The sequence below is a fragment of the Pongo pygmaeus genome, chromosome 19 (genome assembly GCF_028885625.2).
Source record: "Pongo pygmaeus isolate AG05252 chromosome 19, NHGRI_mPonPyg2-v2.0_pri, whole genome shotgun sequence".
Taxonomy (NCBI): Eukaryota; Metazoa; Chordata; class Mammalia; order Primates; family Hominidae; genus Pongo; species Pongo pygmaeus.
The window spans coordinates 79,820,001-79,835,855 of NC_072392.2; the positions used below are offsets into that span (position 1 = coordinate 79,820,001).

The window sequence follows — 15,855 nt, forward strand, 5'->3', positions numbered from 1 at the left end:
AGTCACTTCATCAGAAAGTGACAGAGCCAGAATTCAAACCCAGGTCTGCCAGATTCCAGGTCCCTTGCTTCTTCTGTTGTTCCTCATTGCAAAGGAGTCTTCTTCAAGGTTATTCTTAGGACTTTGATTAAGATACAGGTTCACAGCTGGGCATGGTGGCTCATGCTGTAATCCCAGCACTTTGGGAGGCCAAGGTGGGTGGATCACTTGAGCTCAGGAGTTCAAGACCAACCTGGCCAACATGGTGAAACCCCGTCTCTACTAAAAATACAAAAATTAACCAGGCATGGGGACGGGCAGCTATAATCCCAGCTACTCTGAAGGCTGAGGCAGGAGAATCACTTGATCCCAGGAGGTGGAGCTTACAGTGAGCCAAGATCACACCACTGCACTCTAGCCTGGGCAACAGAGTGAGACTTCATCTCAAAAAAAAAAAGGCTCACCGTTTCAGATTCTCTAGACTTTGCCCCTGAAAAAGCATTTACGTGATGCAGTCCGAGGTCTTGTATTGAGGAGCTTGGTGTGGGGAGATGTGTGGCTCACGAACCTATGTAGATGAATAAAGGAAAGAGGCTACTTTCTCCCCAAGTACATCACACATATTGGGTGAGGGTCTAGGTCATCTGCTTATTTCTTTGACTACCTTCTTCCATGGAACCAGTTTTCCCTAACAGCCTTGGGATTCTAGCATAGATCATTTTGGAGTTGGTCATTTAAATTTATTTTCATGGCCTGCTTTGGACATTTTTTCAGCTAAAGCTGTTAGGATTTCAGTACATTTAAGACAGTGATGACATGCTCCAGTCCATTCATCTCTGTCTCTTCAGTTAATAGAAAGGAAACTTAGCCCATCTGTCTGGACCTGTACAGAAGAATTTGGAGGGAAAAAAAAAAACAGGCAAGAAATATTCCCTTATTTTGTGAGCTACCTTTATTCTGTCCCATTGTTCTACAGCAAAAGGCTTGTACAAAAATATTTCAGTTTTCCTCATCTAATAAGGCATATTTAAAAAAATTATTTAGAGCAGTACTTCTTAAACTTTTACTCTGAGACAGTCTTTGAGGCTAAAAAAAAGCTTGCCACATTTTACTCCCATAAAGATACCAAAAAGGTGATGGACTGGGAGTCAGTGCACCTTAGTTTAATGTATAAAATGAAGGACTTGAACCAGAAATGGAAATGATCATCTACTGTGAATCTAAAAACACTTGAGGCTGGGCGTGCTGGCTCATGCCTGTAATCCCAGCACTTTAGGAGGCCAAGACAGGCAGATCGCTTGAGCCCCAGGAGTTCAAGATCAGCCTGGGCAACAAACTGAGACCCTGATCTCTACAAAAAGACTTTTAAAAAGTGGAAACATAAATATAAATAATATAAATAATATAAATAAATAACATATAAATAAATAAAATATCAAATATAAATAAATAAAAACATTCATATCATTTGGTTTGTGGAAAAGAGTTGCTGTAGAGTCCTCAAACTTGAGCCATTGAGCCAGTTCCCACTCAGTCTCTCCACCGCCCAGGCACAACCTTAGTCAAGAAAAGAATGCCTTAGAACAGGAGGAAAATAGGATAATATCGAGTGGCCCTATATTTTGATTTCATTAGGGACAAATGCAAAGATCCTAATGTCAGCTGGAGAAGAGCTTCCTAGTTCAGAGGTAATGCTGAGCTCAAGGCTATGGATGAGCTGTCAAGAAAGAGGGAAGGTTGGAGAGTGAGATAATTTTGGAGGAAAGATAACAAACTTTGCTAAGTTGTTTGGCTACATACTGCTTTACAGTCATTATTTTTGGTTGTTTTAAAAAAAAATAGAAACAGGGTCTCACTTTGTTACCCAGGCTGGTCTCAAACTCCTGGGCTCAAGCTCTCCTTCTGCTTTGGCCTCCCAAAGTGCTGAGATTACAGGCTTGAGATGCTGTGCCCAGCCTACATTCATTTTTAATAGCTGGGAGGAAAGTGGGCAGAGGAAGATATAGAATGAGGGGGTAGCCGACTTTGTACAGAGCCCACCAGTGGTCTTACAAGCTTTCATGCCAAAAAAAATCACAAAGGATATTTAAAGCCCTAGTTTGAGAATCCATACTTAACCAGTCATGTGGCACTCACATTCTTTCTCTTTGTAACATCATCTTATTGAATATTAGTGTTACGAAACAGATCTTTCATATAAACGAATCATACAGTATGTGGCCTTTTGTGTCTGGTTTCTTTTCACGAAGCATGTTGTTTCTAAGGTCCTCCCATGCTGCAGCATGGATCATTCCTTTGCAAGGCTGAGTTATATTCCATTGTATGGAGCCATCACTATATCAGTTCATCCATTCATCACTTAGTGGACATTTGGTTGTTTCTACTTTATTTTGGCTTTTATGAATAATGCTGCTATGGACATGCATGTACTACTTTTTGTGTGGACATGTTTTTAATTCTAGGGTGCATCCCTAGCAGAACTGCTGGATCATATGGCAACTCTTATGTTTAACTTTTTGAGGACCTGTCAGACTGTTTCCCACAGTGGCTGCTCCATTTTACACTTCCATCTGCAATGTTTGAGGGTTTCAATTTCTCCGTGTCTTTGTCAACACTGTCGTTGTCTGTCTCTTCTCATAGCCATCCCAGTGAGTGTAAAGTAGTATCTCACTGCAGTTTTTGATGGACATTTCCCTAATGATTTAAGACATTCAACATTTTTATGTGTATATGAGCCATTTATATATCTTCTTTGAAGAAATATTTATTCAAATCCTCTGCCCATTTAAAAAATTTATTTGTCTTTTTATTGAATTATAGGAATTCTGTATATCTTCTGGATACTCTGGATATTAGACCTTAACAGATAATTTGCCAATATTTTCTCTCATCCTGTGAGTTCTGTGACTTTCTTGCCAGTGTCCTTTGATGCACAAAAGTTTTTAATTTTGATAAAATCTAATGTATCTATTTTTCCTTTGGTTGTTTGTGCTTTTGGTGTCATGTGTGTGTATAAAATGTCTTATTCTTCTTTAAAAAGGTTCCAGGTTTGGTTTTAAATCAGGCTGTGTCCCTTTCATCAGTCTGACATTCTTTTCACCATGTCAGGCTGCCTTCAGCTAGTGATACTTCATTAAATTCAAAAGACAAAATTGTTTTAAAAGAAAAAAAATCCAGTTTGGAAAAGAAAAAACTGCTGTCTAATTTAAGGTCATGAGATTTACTCCCATGTTTTTGTCTAAGAGTTTTATCATTTTGGCTCTCACATTTAGGTATTTGACATATTTTGCATCAATTCTTATAATCGTGTGAGATGTAGGGGGTCCACCTTCATTATTTTGCACATAGATGTTCAGTTGTTCCAGCACCATTTAAAAAAAAAAAACATTATTTCCACATTGAATTGTTTTAGCACCCTTGTCAAAAATCAAGTTTCCATAAATGTGAGGGTTTATTTCTGGGTTGTCAATTCTATTCTATTGATTTATTTGTCTGTCCACATTCCAGTATCACACTGTGATTGCTGTAGATTTGATTTGGGTTTTGAAATTGGGACATTTGAGTCTTCCCACTTTGTTATTTTACAAGATTATTTTGCTATTTAGGATGCCTTAAATTGCATTATAATTTTAGAACTAGCTTGTCACTTTCTGGAAAGAAGCCAGCTGGGATTTTGATAAGAATTGCACTGATAATAGCAAAGATGTAATCAACCCAAATGCCCAACCTAACTGCTATGTTATTCCTATTCCAATACTTTGCAATATATGTAGCTTTTTAGAAAGAGGATATGTTAGCAGGGCGTAGTGGCTCACGCCTGTAATCCCAGCACTTTGGGAGGCCGAGGCAGGCAGATCGCCTGAGGTCAGGAGTTAGAGACCAGCTTGGACAACATGGTGAAACCCCGTGTCTACTAAAAGTACAAAAATTAGCAGGGCGTGGTGGCAGGCGCCTTTAATCCCAGCTGCTCGGGAGGCTGAGGTAGGAGAATCGCTTGAACCCGGGAGGTGGAGCTTGCAGTAAGCCGAGGTCACGCCATTGCACTCAAGCCTGGGCAACAGTCAGACTCCAATGGAGACGGGGTTTCAGCACGTTGATCAGGCTGCTCTCGAGCTCCTAACTTCTGATGATCCACCTGCTTCAGCCTCCCAAAGTGCTGGGATTACAGGCGTGAGCTACTGTGCCCGGCCAATGAATGAAAACATTTTCACTCAAAAAAACAATTGTAGTGAAACCATAGATCAATTTGGAGAATCGTGCTATTATTATCTGCTCCATGTTTACAGAATACTCTGTTGAATTTGGTTTGCCAGATTTGGTCAAGCATTTTTCCATCTACATTCATAAGAAATATTGGTCTGTAATTTTTTGTGTGTGATGTCTTTAGTTTGGATACCAGGTTAATATCACTCTCATAGAATAAGTTAGGAAATGTTCTTTCCTCATCTGTATTTTGAAAGACTTTATGAAGGATTGGTGTTAATTCTTCTCTATGTATTTGGTAGATTCACCAGTGAAGCTGCCTGCTGGTCTTCAGCTTTTCTTAGTGGAAAGTTTTTTGACTACTACCTCAATCTCTTTACTTGACATAGGTCTGTCTATTCAGATTTTCTGTTTTTTCTCAAGTCAGATTCAGTAGTTTATATCTTTCTGGTAATGTGTCTTTCATCCAGCTTATCCAATTATTAGCATATATTGTTTATATATATATAATCCTTTTTATTCATATTATAATCCTTTTTATGTCTCTAAGAACAATAGTAATATCCCCCCTCATTTCTAATTTTAATAATTTGGTCTTCTGTATTTGTGCAGTGCAGTGGCTCACGCCTGTCATCCTAGCACTTGGGAGGCTGCGGTGGGAGGATTGCTTGAGCCCAGGAGTTCAAGGCCAGCCGGGGCAACATACTGAGACCTTATCGCTACAAAAAAAATTTAAAAGTTAGCTGAGCGTGGTGGCACACGCCTGTAGTCACAGCTACTCAGGTGGCTAAGACAGGAGGATCCCTTGAGCCCGGGAGGTCGGGGCTGCAGTGAGCCATGATTGTGCCACTGCACTCCAGCCTGGGAAACAGAGTGAAAACCTGTCTTGAAAAATGAACAATAAAAAAAAAAAATGTTTGTGGCCAGTTGCAGTGGTGCGTACCTATAATCCCTGTACTGTGGGAGGCCAAGGAAGGAGGATTGCTAGAGGCCAGGAGTTTGAGACCAGCCTGGGCAACATAGTGAGACCCTATCTCGAAAAATTTTTTTTAGTTAGCCGAGTGTGGTGGTGTGCACCTGTCATCTCAGCTACATCTTAATTTTATAACGTTGTAGTTCAGATTAATTCCAACTTTGTTTCAATAGTATACAAAAACTTTGCTTCTCTAAAGCCCCACTCTCACCCCCTCCTTTATACTGTTATTGTCACACATTACATCTTTATATACTTTATGTTCATCAACTAGATTTATAATTATTGCATTATGTAAGTATCTTTTTCTTATTTATTTTTCTTTATTTTGGGACAGAGTCTCACTCTGTTGCCCAGGCTGGAGTGCAGTGGCACAATCTTGACTCGCTGCAACCTCTGCCTCCCAGGTTCAAGCGATTCTACTGCCCCAGCCTCCTGAGTAGCTGGGACTGCAGGCATGTAACACCACACCCAGCTAATTTTTGTATTTTTAGTAGAGACAGGGTTTCACCATGTTTGCCAGGCTGCTCTCAACCTCTTGACCTCAAGTGATCCTCCAGCCTCAGCCTCCCAAAGTGCTGGGATTACAGGCCTGAGCCACTGTGCCTGGCCAGTGCTTTTTATTTCTTTGTGCAGATTCACGTTAGTACTCCTTATAGGGCAGGTCTTCTAGCAACAAAGTCTCACAGTTTTTATTTATCTAGAATATCTTAATTTCTCTTCAATTTCAAAGGTAGTTTTGCCAGGTATAGAATTATTGGTTGACAGTTTCTTCAGCACTTTGAATATGCCATTTCATTGCCTTTTGTCCTCCACTGTTGTGTGTGGTTGCTTTGTTTTTAGACAGGGTCTTGCTCTGTTTCCCAGGCTGGTGTGCAGTGGTGCAACCACTCACCTTGTTGCAGCCTCCACCTCCCAGGCTTAAGCAATGCTGTCACCTCAGCCTCCTGGGTAGCTGGGACTACAGGCATGCACCACCATGCCCAGTTATTTTTAAATTTTTTGTAGAGACAGGGTTTTACTATATTGCCAGTGCTGGTATCCAACTCCTGGCTTCAAGCAATTCTTGAGCCTCAAGCCTCCCAAGGTACTGGGAGTACAGGTGTGAGCAACCATGCCCAGCACCTCCATTGTTTTTGAAGAGAAATCAGCTATTAATCTTATTGAGGATCCCTTGTATGTGATGAGTTTTCTCTTGCTGCTTTCAAGATATTCTGTCTTTGGCTTCTGTCAGTTTGATTACAGTATGTTTAGATGTGGATCCCTCAGTTTTTCCTACTTGTAGTTCCTTGAGCTTCTTGAATATGCAGATTGTTTTTCATCATGTTTGGGAAGTTTGGGGCCATTATTTCTTCAAATATTCTTTCTCCTTTTTTCCGTTTTTCTTCTCCTGGGACTCTCATTATGTGTATGTTAGTAAGCTTGATGATGTGTTCCACAAACAGGTCTCTGAGATTCCTTCACTTTCATTCATTTTTATTTCTGTTCCTCAGAGTCAACAATCTCAATTAACCTTCAAGTTCCCAATTCTTTCTTCTGCCTGCTGTAATGTGCCATTGAGAGAGAACCTCTAATAATTTTTCCATTTCAGTTACCATACTTTTCAACTCTAGAATTTCTATTTGGCTCCTTTTTATGGTTTCTATCTCTTTATTGATATTCTCTATTTGATGAGACATTGCTTTCATACTTTCCTTTAGTTCTCTAGTCTACAGAACTGAATGATTTCTCTTATCTCTTTGAACATATTTTAAATAGCTGAATTAAATCTTTCTCTAGGCCAGGCATGGTGGCTCGTGCCTATAATCCCAGCACTTTGGGAGGCTGCTGAGGTTGAGGCTGAGGCCAGGAGTTCAAGACCACCCTGGGCAACTTCACAAGACCCCACCTATAAAAAATAAAAAAATCTTTGTCTAGTGAGTCTAACATCTGGTCTTTCTCAGGGACAATTTCTGCTTATTTCTCCCCCCACCATGTGTTTGGGCCATACTTTGTTTCCTTGCATCTTTCATAAATTTTTGTTAAAAATTGAATATTTTAAATAATATAATGTAGCAATTCTGAAAATCATATCCATGCTGCCAGGGTTTGGTGTTACTGCTGCTTGTGTTGGTAGTTGCTATTTATTTAGTGACTTTTCTGAACTTCTTCTGTAAGGTCTTGCATTATACGTCATGTGTTCCCACTAAAGTCTCTCCTCAGTTAGCTTACCGATCAGCTAATGATTAAATGAAGATTTACTTAAATTCTTGGAACTGATAAGTCTCCTAGTTTTTGCCACGGGGCTCTGTGTACATGTTGGGGCATACCTTCAGCACTCAGCTAGACAATTTACAGCCATGCCTTAGCTTTCACTTCTTGCTTGTGCAGAACCTCAAGATCAGCCAGGGGTGAGAGTTTATGAACTTAGTAGGTCTTTCCTGACCATGCTGACAGCCTGCCCTATGCATGTGCATGACATTCCAAATTGCCAGGAATATGTCTTATGGACTTCTAGTTTCCCAAGCATATATCAGAGTGTTTCAAAATTCCTGTGGACATCTCATTCCTCAGCTTTTCCTATTAAGCTTTTTGATTAGGCTTTTTTTCCCCAAACTGTTATTCATTGCCCAATACAGTTGCCATGTTAAAACACTTGTCTGTAATTGTTTTCCAAAAACACCCTCTGTGGAGAGGCTTTAGCACTAGACAGCTTTCATTCTGGTCAAATAAAGACAAACCTTTCAAATGAGGTCTTCCAGGGAACCACCAGACAGATGACATCATGACAGTTAACTGAGAATAAGGCTTTGAAGGAGCTCCAGCTCCATTCTGCTCCCTCTGGTTGGGGATGTGGGCTGTTTTTCAAGGCGACTACTGAGCTAGAGAGTGAGGAATGGTCTAAGGCAAGTTAACATAAATCTCACTGTTCTTAGAGAAATTTTTCTTGAATAAATGCTCCTTGGGTTGCTGTAAGACTTTGGTTACATTTCTAGAGTTCTGAAAAAGTTTATTCTGGTCAATTTTTTTTTTTTTTTTTTTTTTTGCCATTTTTTTGGTGTTTGTTGCTTTTATGAAGAGATGAATTTTTGGATGTCTTTTTTTTTTTTTTTTTTTTTTTGAGACAGAGTCTCGCTCTGTTGCCCAGGCTGGAGTGCAGCGGCGCAATCTCGTCTCACTGCAAGCTCCGCCTCCCGGGTTCACACAATTCTCCTGCCTCAGCTTCCTGAGTAGCTGGGACTACAGGCGCCTGCCACCACGCCTGGCTAATTTTTGTATATTTAGTAGAGATGGGGTTTCACCTTGTTAGCCAGGATGGTCTCGATCCCCTGACCTCGTGAACCGCCCGCCTCGGCCTCCCAAAGTGCTGGGATTACAGGCGTGAGCCACCCCGCCCAGCCTGGATGTCTTTATTCCACCATTTTCACTGATGTCACTTACAACATGGTTTTAAATCTCTGAAGGCTCACCGGGCACATGCCTGTAGTCCCAGATACTCGGGAGGCAAAGGAAGAAGGATCCTTTGAGTCCAGGAATTCTGGGCTGTAGCATGCTATGCTGATTGGGTGTCCGCACTAAGTTCAGCATCAGTATGGTGACCTCCCGGGAACAGGAGACCACCAGGTTGCCTAAAAAAGGGTGTACCAGCCCAGTTCAGGAATGGAGCAGGTCAAAACTCCCATGCTGATCACTAGTGGGATCATGGCTGTGAATAGCCACTGCTCTCCAGCCTGGGCAACACAGTGAGTGAGAATGTGTCTCTTAAAAAAAAAAGTCTCATTGACCATAGACTAATTAACTATTTAATCATGGGAAATGATTAGGGGAAAGACATAAAAAGAGAAATTGTAATCCACTTTTTTTTGCTCTATTGCCCAGGCTGGAGTGCAGTGGCTTGATCTTGGCTCACTGCAACCTCCGCCTCCCGGGTTCAAGCAATTCTCCTGCCTCAGCCTCTGAAACAGCTGGAATTACAGGCAAGCGCTGCCATGCCCTGCTAATGAGAAATTGTAATTCTCATAGAGGTCCTCCCAGAGGAGTAGAAGAAGGTTGAAAGGCACTTCTGTATTTAGTCTTCTCATAATTAAGGCTGGGCCCAGTGGCTCACACCAGCACTTTGGGAGGCCAAGGCGGGCGGATCACTTGAGATCAGGAGTTCAAGACCAGCCTGGCAAACATGGTGAAACTCTCATCTCTACTAAAAACACAAAAAATAGCCAGGCGTGGTGTGCATGCCTATAGTCCCAGCTATTTGGGAGACTGAGGAAGGGGGATTACCTGAGCTTGGGAAGTGGAGGTTGCAGTGAGCCAAGATCACGCCACTGCACTCCAGCCTGGTCAACGGAGCAAGACCCTGTTTGGGTGGGGAGGGGAGGGGAGGGGAGGGGAGTGGAGGGGAGAGGAGAAAGGAAAGAAAGGAAAGGAAAGAAAATAGAAAGAAGGAAGGGGGAGGGAAGGAAAGAAGGAAAAAGAGAAAGAAAAAGAATGAATGAAGAACGAAAATAAAAATTTTTAAAAAACCTAAGGTTAAAGTAAACCCTTTTTCTTCATACAGATTAAACACATGAGTTCAAATTACAGCTTTGCTGCTTAATAGCTTGGTGACCTAGGACAAGTTATATAACCTCTCTGTGCCTCAGTTTCCTCATTTAAAAATAGGGCAATAATAATATCTACCACGTAAGGTATTTGCTGATCACAAATACCTGGCAACCCAGTAGATACTCACTGTAATAATTATTATTTTTATAATTTCTGCAGAAGTACAAAGATGATGCTTGGGTTAACCTAAAGGCAGATTTTCTTTTATTTCTTCCTGTTTCTTTTTCTTGTTCACCTTAAAGAATTAAAAAGAAAATCGATTCCAGCATTTTGGAATAAAAATTTGCATCAAAATCAATTTATTCATTTTATTGACATATAAACAAAATGTCATTTCTTTATTCAATAAACATTTGTTAAATGCCTAATACATTTCAGACATCATTGCCAGGCACAGGGATGACAGGGCATGGTGGCGGGCACCTGTAATCCCAGCTACTCGGGAGGCTAAGGCAGGAGAATTGCTTGAACCCGGGAGGCGGAGACTGCAGTGAGCCAAGATTGCGCCACTGCACTCCAGCCTGGGAGACAGAGTGAGACTCCGTCTCAGAAAAAAAAAAAAAAAATGTGGTCTCTGCCCTCAAGGCGCTCATAGTCCAGGAGCCTGACAAGTGGACAGGTGATTACATGCAATGTAAGAAAGGCTGTGATGTCACACAAGAAGACAAGGGGGAGTATGGTTTTCACCAGTTCCTCCTCTTAGATTTATTCCTTCTTTGGCTATAAAGCAAAAGAATTGGTCCTATTTTTTTTTTAACTGTGCAAATTAAACCATAAATTTTAAAAACTTTATAAAGATAAAAGACAAGCAGCCGGCCGCAGTGGCTCATGCTGGTAATCCTATCAGTTTGGGACGCTGAGGCAGGTAGATCACCTGAGGTCAGGAGTTCAAAACCAGCCTGGCCAACACGGTAAAACCCCATCTCTACTAAAAATACAAAAATTAGCTGGGCGTGGTGGTGGGTGCCTGTAATTCCAGCTACTCGGAAGGCTGAGGCAGAACAGGAGAATCGCTTGAACCTGGGAGGCGGAGGTTGCAGTGAGCCAAGATGGAGCCATTGCACTCCAGCCTGGGCAACAAGAGTGAGACTCCATCTCAAAAAAAAAAAAAAAAAAAAAAAAAATAGATGAACAACTTGAATTATGATGAGCAACTTGAATTATGGAGGACGCTAGAAATAGTGTTTCCTCCACAGTCAGGGCTTCCTACCAACAGTCACTTTTAGGGTTTTTGACCTGAAAAGTTCTGTGGCATATTTTTTCTTTGCTATCCACATTTTTTTCCTTGTAGTTCTTCCCCGCATTCTATCCTTTATCTTCTAGAGACCTCGGTAGTTCCCAGAGGAATAGTGCTTTACGGAGTCTAATGGTGATTTCTTAGGTAAAAACAGGAAACATTTTTTTCTTTTTTACCTACAAGTTCCATACCAAAAAATGAATGTAAACTTTTCATGCAGTTTTACACGTTGAAAATGCAGGTTATTTTAATTCCATTCCATTTTTCAGAATTCTCAATCGCAATCCTCTGACAACTGTTGAAGATCCATATCTCTTTAAATTGCCAGCATTAAAATATCTGTAAGTACTATAGTACTCCCATGAGTCATGAGATGATTTATGCTTTTTAAATTTTTCATCAAAGCTTAAGTACTTTGCATTTAGGCTAAAATGTCATAATTTAAATTTTAACTGAGTTATTGAAAAAAAGTTACTGGCAAAGAAAAAAATTAAAAAGATGTATAATGGTCAAGACAGCCAGCAGGGGAAGAGAACAGCATTGAAGAACCCATATAGATTTGGAACATGTAGACACATGGAGGAATATTATTTAACCAAGAAAGCAAAGGAGAAAAGGTGTTCGTTATTCTAAAAATGAAGAAAAGAGTAAATAAGATGGTGAGTGCAATATGAAAATGAGAAGATAATGGTAAAAAAAAAAAAAGGTGTAAATTCTGCTCGAGTATCATTAATTTGATGATGCAAATCAACTTTAATTTCTTTAATAAGAGCTCCCTGGAATTCTATAGCAAATAAACTCTTGAGCTGGCTTGTTTAATAGAGAAGCCAAAATTGAATTGTTAAGTACAGAATTTTTTATTGGGGTTCATATAATGAATGTTTCGGCTTTCTTCTTCAGAGACATGGGAACAACGCTAGTCCCACTTACAACACTTAAGAACATTCTCATGATGACTGTTGAACTGGAAAAACTGTAAGTTATTTCTTTCTGAGATTTATTTTTACTTAGTTGGTTCTTTAGGTTTGTTTTATTATTTTCTTAAGTCAAGTTCATTGAGGTATAATTTTCATATAGTAACATTCAAGCTTTTTAAGTGTACAGTTTGATGAGTCTGACAAATGTATAGTTACATAACCACCACCACATTCCCAATATAAAGCATTTCTGATGCCTCAAAAAGGCCCCTCCTGTCCCTTTGTAGGCAATCCCATCCTCCCACCATCAGCCCCTGTTAGCTACTAATCTGATTTCTGTTCCTATACTTTTGCCTTTTCCAGAATGTCTTATAAATGAAATCATATAGCATGTAGCCTCTTGTGTTTGGCTCCTTTCACAAAGCCTAATTTTTTTTTTTTTAAACGGAATCTCACTTTGTCACCCAGGCTGCAGTGCAGTGGCATGACCTAGGCTCACTGCAACCTCCACCTCCCAGGTTCAAGTGGTTCTCCTGCCTCAGCCTTCCAAGTAGCTGTGATTACAGGTGCATGCCACCATGCCTGGCTAATTTTTGTATTTTTAGTAGAGACAAGGTTTCACCATGTTGGCCAGGGTGGTTTCAAACTCCTGACCTCAAGTGATCCGCCCGCCTCAGCCTCCCAAAGTGCTAGGATTACAGATAAGATCCACTTTGCCTGGCCTCACTCAGCAGAAATTTTTTTGAGATTATGCTACCATCCATGTTGTTGCACCTATCACTACAGCTGGCCCTCCATATCTGCAGGTTCCTCATCCATAGATTCAACGAACTATGGATGGAGAATATTTGGAAAAAATAAAATATATAAAACAACAATACAACAGTAAAAACAGTAGAAAATTTAAAATACAGTATAATTATGTACATACCATTTACACTGTATTAGGTATTTAAAGTATACCTGAGGCTATATACAAACATTATGTCATTTCATAAAAAAGACTTCAGCATCTGTGGACTTTGGTATCTGCAGGGGGTCCTGGAGCCAATCCCCTGCAGACACCGAGGGACAATTGTTCACTCCTTTTTATTGCTGAGTAGTATTCCGGTTGTGTGGAAACACCATCTGTACTAAACATGCACAAATTAGGCAGGTGTGGTGGCACACGCATGTAATCCCAGCTACTCAGGAGGCTGAGGCACAAGAAGTGCTTGAACTTGAGAGGTGGACGTTGCAATGAGCCGAGATTGCACCACTGCACTCCAACCTGGGCGACAGAGTAGGACTCTGTCTTAAAAAAAAGTAAAAAATAAAAATGTTTTCTGAAGACCACAAGTTTTTAATTTTGATCAGCTTTAAGTTAGCATTTTTTTCTTAAATGGCTTGTGATTTTTTGTTTCTTACCTAAGAAATCTTTAAGAGCCTGTTGTCTAATCCAACGTCTAAAAGATTTTCTCCTATGTCTTCTCCCAGAAATTATATACATTTAGGTCTATGATCCATTTTGAGTTAATTTGCATATATGATGTATCTTTTATTTTTATTTTTTATTTTTTTGTAGAAATGAGGTCTCAGTATGTTGCCCAGGCTGGTCTCAGACTCCTGGTCTCAAGTGATCCTCCTGCCTCACCCTCCCAGAGTGCTGAGATTACAGGCATGAGACACCGTGCCTGGCCTTCTTTGCAGGTTATATATATATATCAGCCAGGTGTGGTGGCACACGCCTGTAGTCCCAGCTACTAGGGAATCTGAGTCAGGAGGATCACTTGAACCCAGGAGGTGGAGGTTGCAGTGAGCCAAGATGGCACCACTGCACTCCAGCTTGGGTGACAGAGCAAGACCCAGTCTAAAAAATATATATATATATACACGTACATATATATATATATGTACGTGTATATGTGTATATATACGCCTGCAGGGCCCTATTGTGAGTTTGTTACACAATTTACTGCAACTTAAATTGTAACACCAGCCCCCACAATATGGCAAGCTAAATAGAGACTCAGTTGTGCTAAGGCTGGTTGAGGGCATTATGAAAGATTAGTATGGAAAGCTTCATTTAGCACTCTGCTCCATTTATTTTTGTCAGGTCACTTTCTTATCTTCACTAGGTTTTCAGATCTGTTTTACTGCTCTAGCCTCACTTTCCTCAGCCTCCTGCAGCATCTTCCCTGTCAGCTGGATCCCTTCCTCTCTGGATGAAGTCCCCTTCATCAACCAGCTTTCTCACTTAGTCCTCTAAGATAGTGAGGATCTGTCTGCTTTTTTCTTGACCATTAGTGGATAGGAAAAATGCTCTCATTCTCTGTAATGATTTGTCACCAAGGCCATAAAGACATTGAACTAACTGTCTTATGGGAGTTCATTATTGGAAGTCTTCAGGAGTTTACACACTTCTCATTTATGTACAAAGTAAGTAGGCCAGCTCATTTGAGTCTTGGCTCATGTGTAATGATCTTTAATGCATATTGAAAAACTATTCTCCAGTATACCTCAGGTCATTTACAGTCTCAAAGGTTTGTCAGTATACTTTAAAACAATCCTGGGAAGAGTTCTAGATTGAAGGAGACTAAAGAATCATGTACTAAGTGTAATGCCTGATGTTTGATTGGATGCTGAATTTTTTAAGCCATGTTATGATTGGGACAATTGTGAAAATGTGTATATGGACTGCATAGTAGACAATGATAATATGAAGTTCCATTGGGTGATGATAGTCCTCTGGTTATGTCGGAGAATGCCTTGGTTCTTAGGGACTGCACACTGAAGTCTTCAATGGTGAAGGGTCATTATGTCTGCAACTGACTCTCAAATGGTTTTGTCCAGAAAATATATAGACATACACACAAGGAAAGCAAATGTGGCAAAGTATTAGCAACTATTGATTCCAGATGAAAGTTATACAGGTGTTCATTATACCACTTGAAAATGTTTCCCAGCCATCCTAAGGCTTAAAGGAAAAAAAGAAAATGTTTAAAATAAAAAGTTGGGGGCAGAAAAAGAATAACAAAAATTTTGGGCTCATGCCTGTAACCCCAGCACTTTGGGAGGCCAAAGAGAGAGGGTTGCTTGAGCTCAGGAGTTCAAGACCAGCCTGGACAACATGGTGAAACCCCATTTCTACAAAATATACAAAAATTAGCCAGGCGTGGTGGCACACACCTGTAGTTCTAGCTACTCAGGAGGCTGAGGTGGAAGGATCACTTGAGCACAGAAGGCAGAGGCTGCAGTGAGCCAAGATTGCACCACTGCACTCAGCCTGTGTAACAGAGCGAGACTCGGCCTCAAAATAAACAAAAGAAACACCTTTGTGTCAGAGTTAAGGTTGCTATATAACAAAATGCTGGGTTATGGTTCCGGGTCCATTCCATATGAAGATCAGAGGCTTCCACTGGACCCAAAGGAGTAATACTAGTCACTTGTGATTATTCCTCTATAGGTTTGAAAGATGTGTCCGGCCAACTTATTGGATGCAGTTTTAATCTAAAACTCTATATGTTGTACCCCCAACTCATAGACTTCTTGTATCCATGAAACCCTCTTCTGTTTTCACAGTCTTAATGTGGCCCCAATAAAGCCATCCTTTTGGAGGACTCAGAAAAGGCCCCCCACAACCTCTGCAACATAATAATTATAGTTAACTCTTATTGAGCACTCACTGTGCACCAGGCATTTTTCAGGTGTTGATTCATTTGATCCTCAAAATTCGTTAGAGGTAGGTACTATTATAATGACAAGGCCAAGGAACAGAGATTAAGCAATTTGCCCAAATTCACATTATTAGCGGAGCTGAGATTGAAGCATAGTCTGGCTGTGGAATCTGTATTCTTAATGACCATGCTATACTGCGTAAGATTAACCTTTTACTTCAGTTCAGGGATTGTTTTTATCTCTCTGAAAGTGCCCCCAATAAGCCATAACAATAAATTAATCAATTGTCTTGGTTATCTCTTTTGCCC

General features: G+C 40.4%; 1 protein-coding gene across 1 annotated transcript in view; it reads left to right on the forward strand.

The window, feature by feature from the left end:
• The window catches only part of LOC129017913 (leucine-rich repeat-containing protein 37A2-like), a 42,701-nt gene that overhangs the window by 15,777 nt on the left and 11,069 nt on the right, over positions 1-15,855 (forward strand). The window contains 2 exon segments of the mRNA XM_054458872.2: positions 11,243-11,314; positions 11,874-11,948. Of these exon segments, the coding sequence (XP_054314847.2) occupies positions 11,243-11,314; positions 11,874-11,948 (147 nt within the window).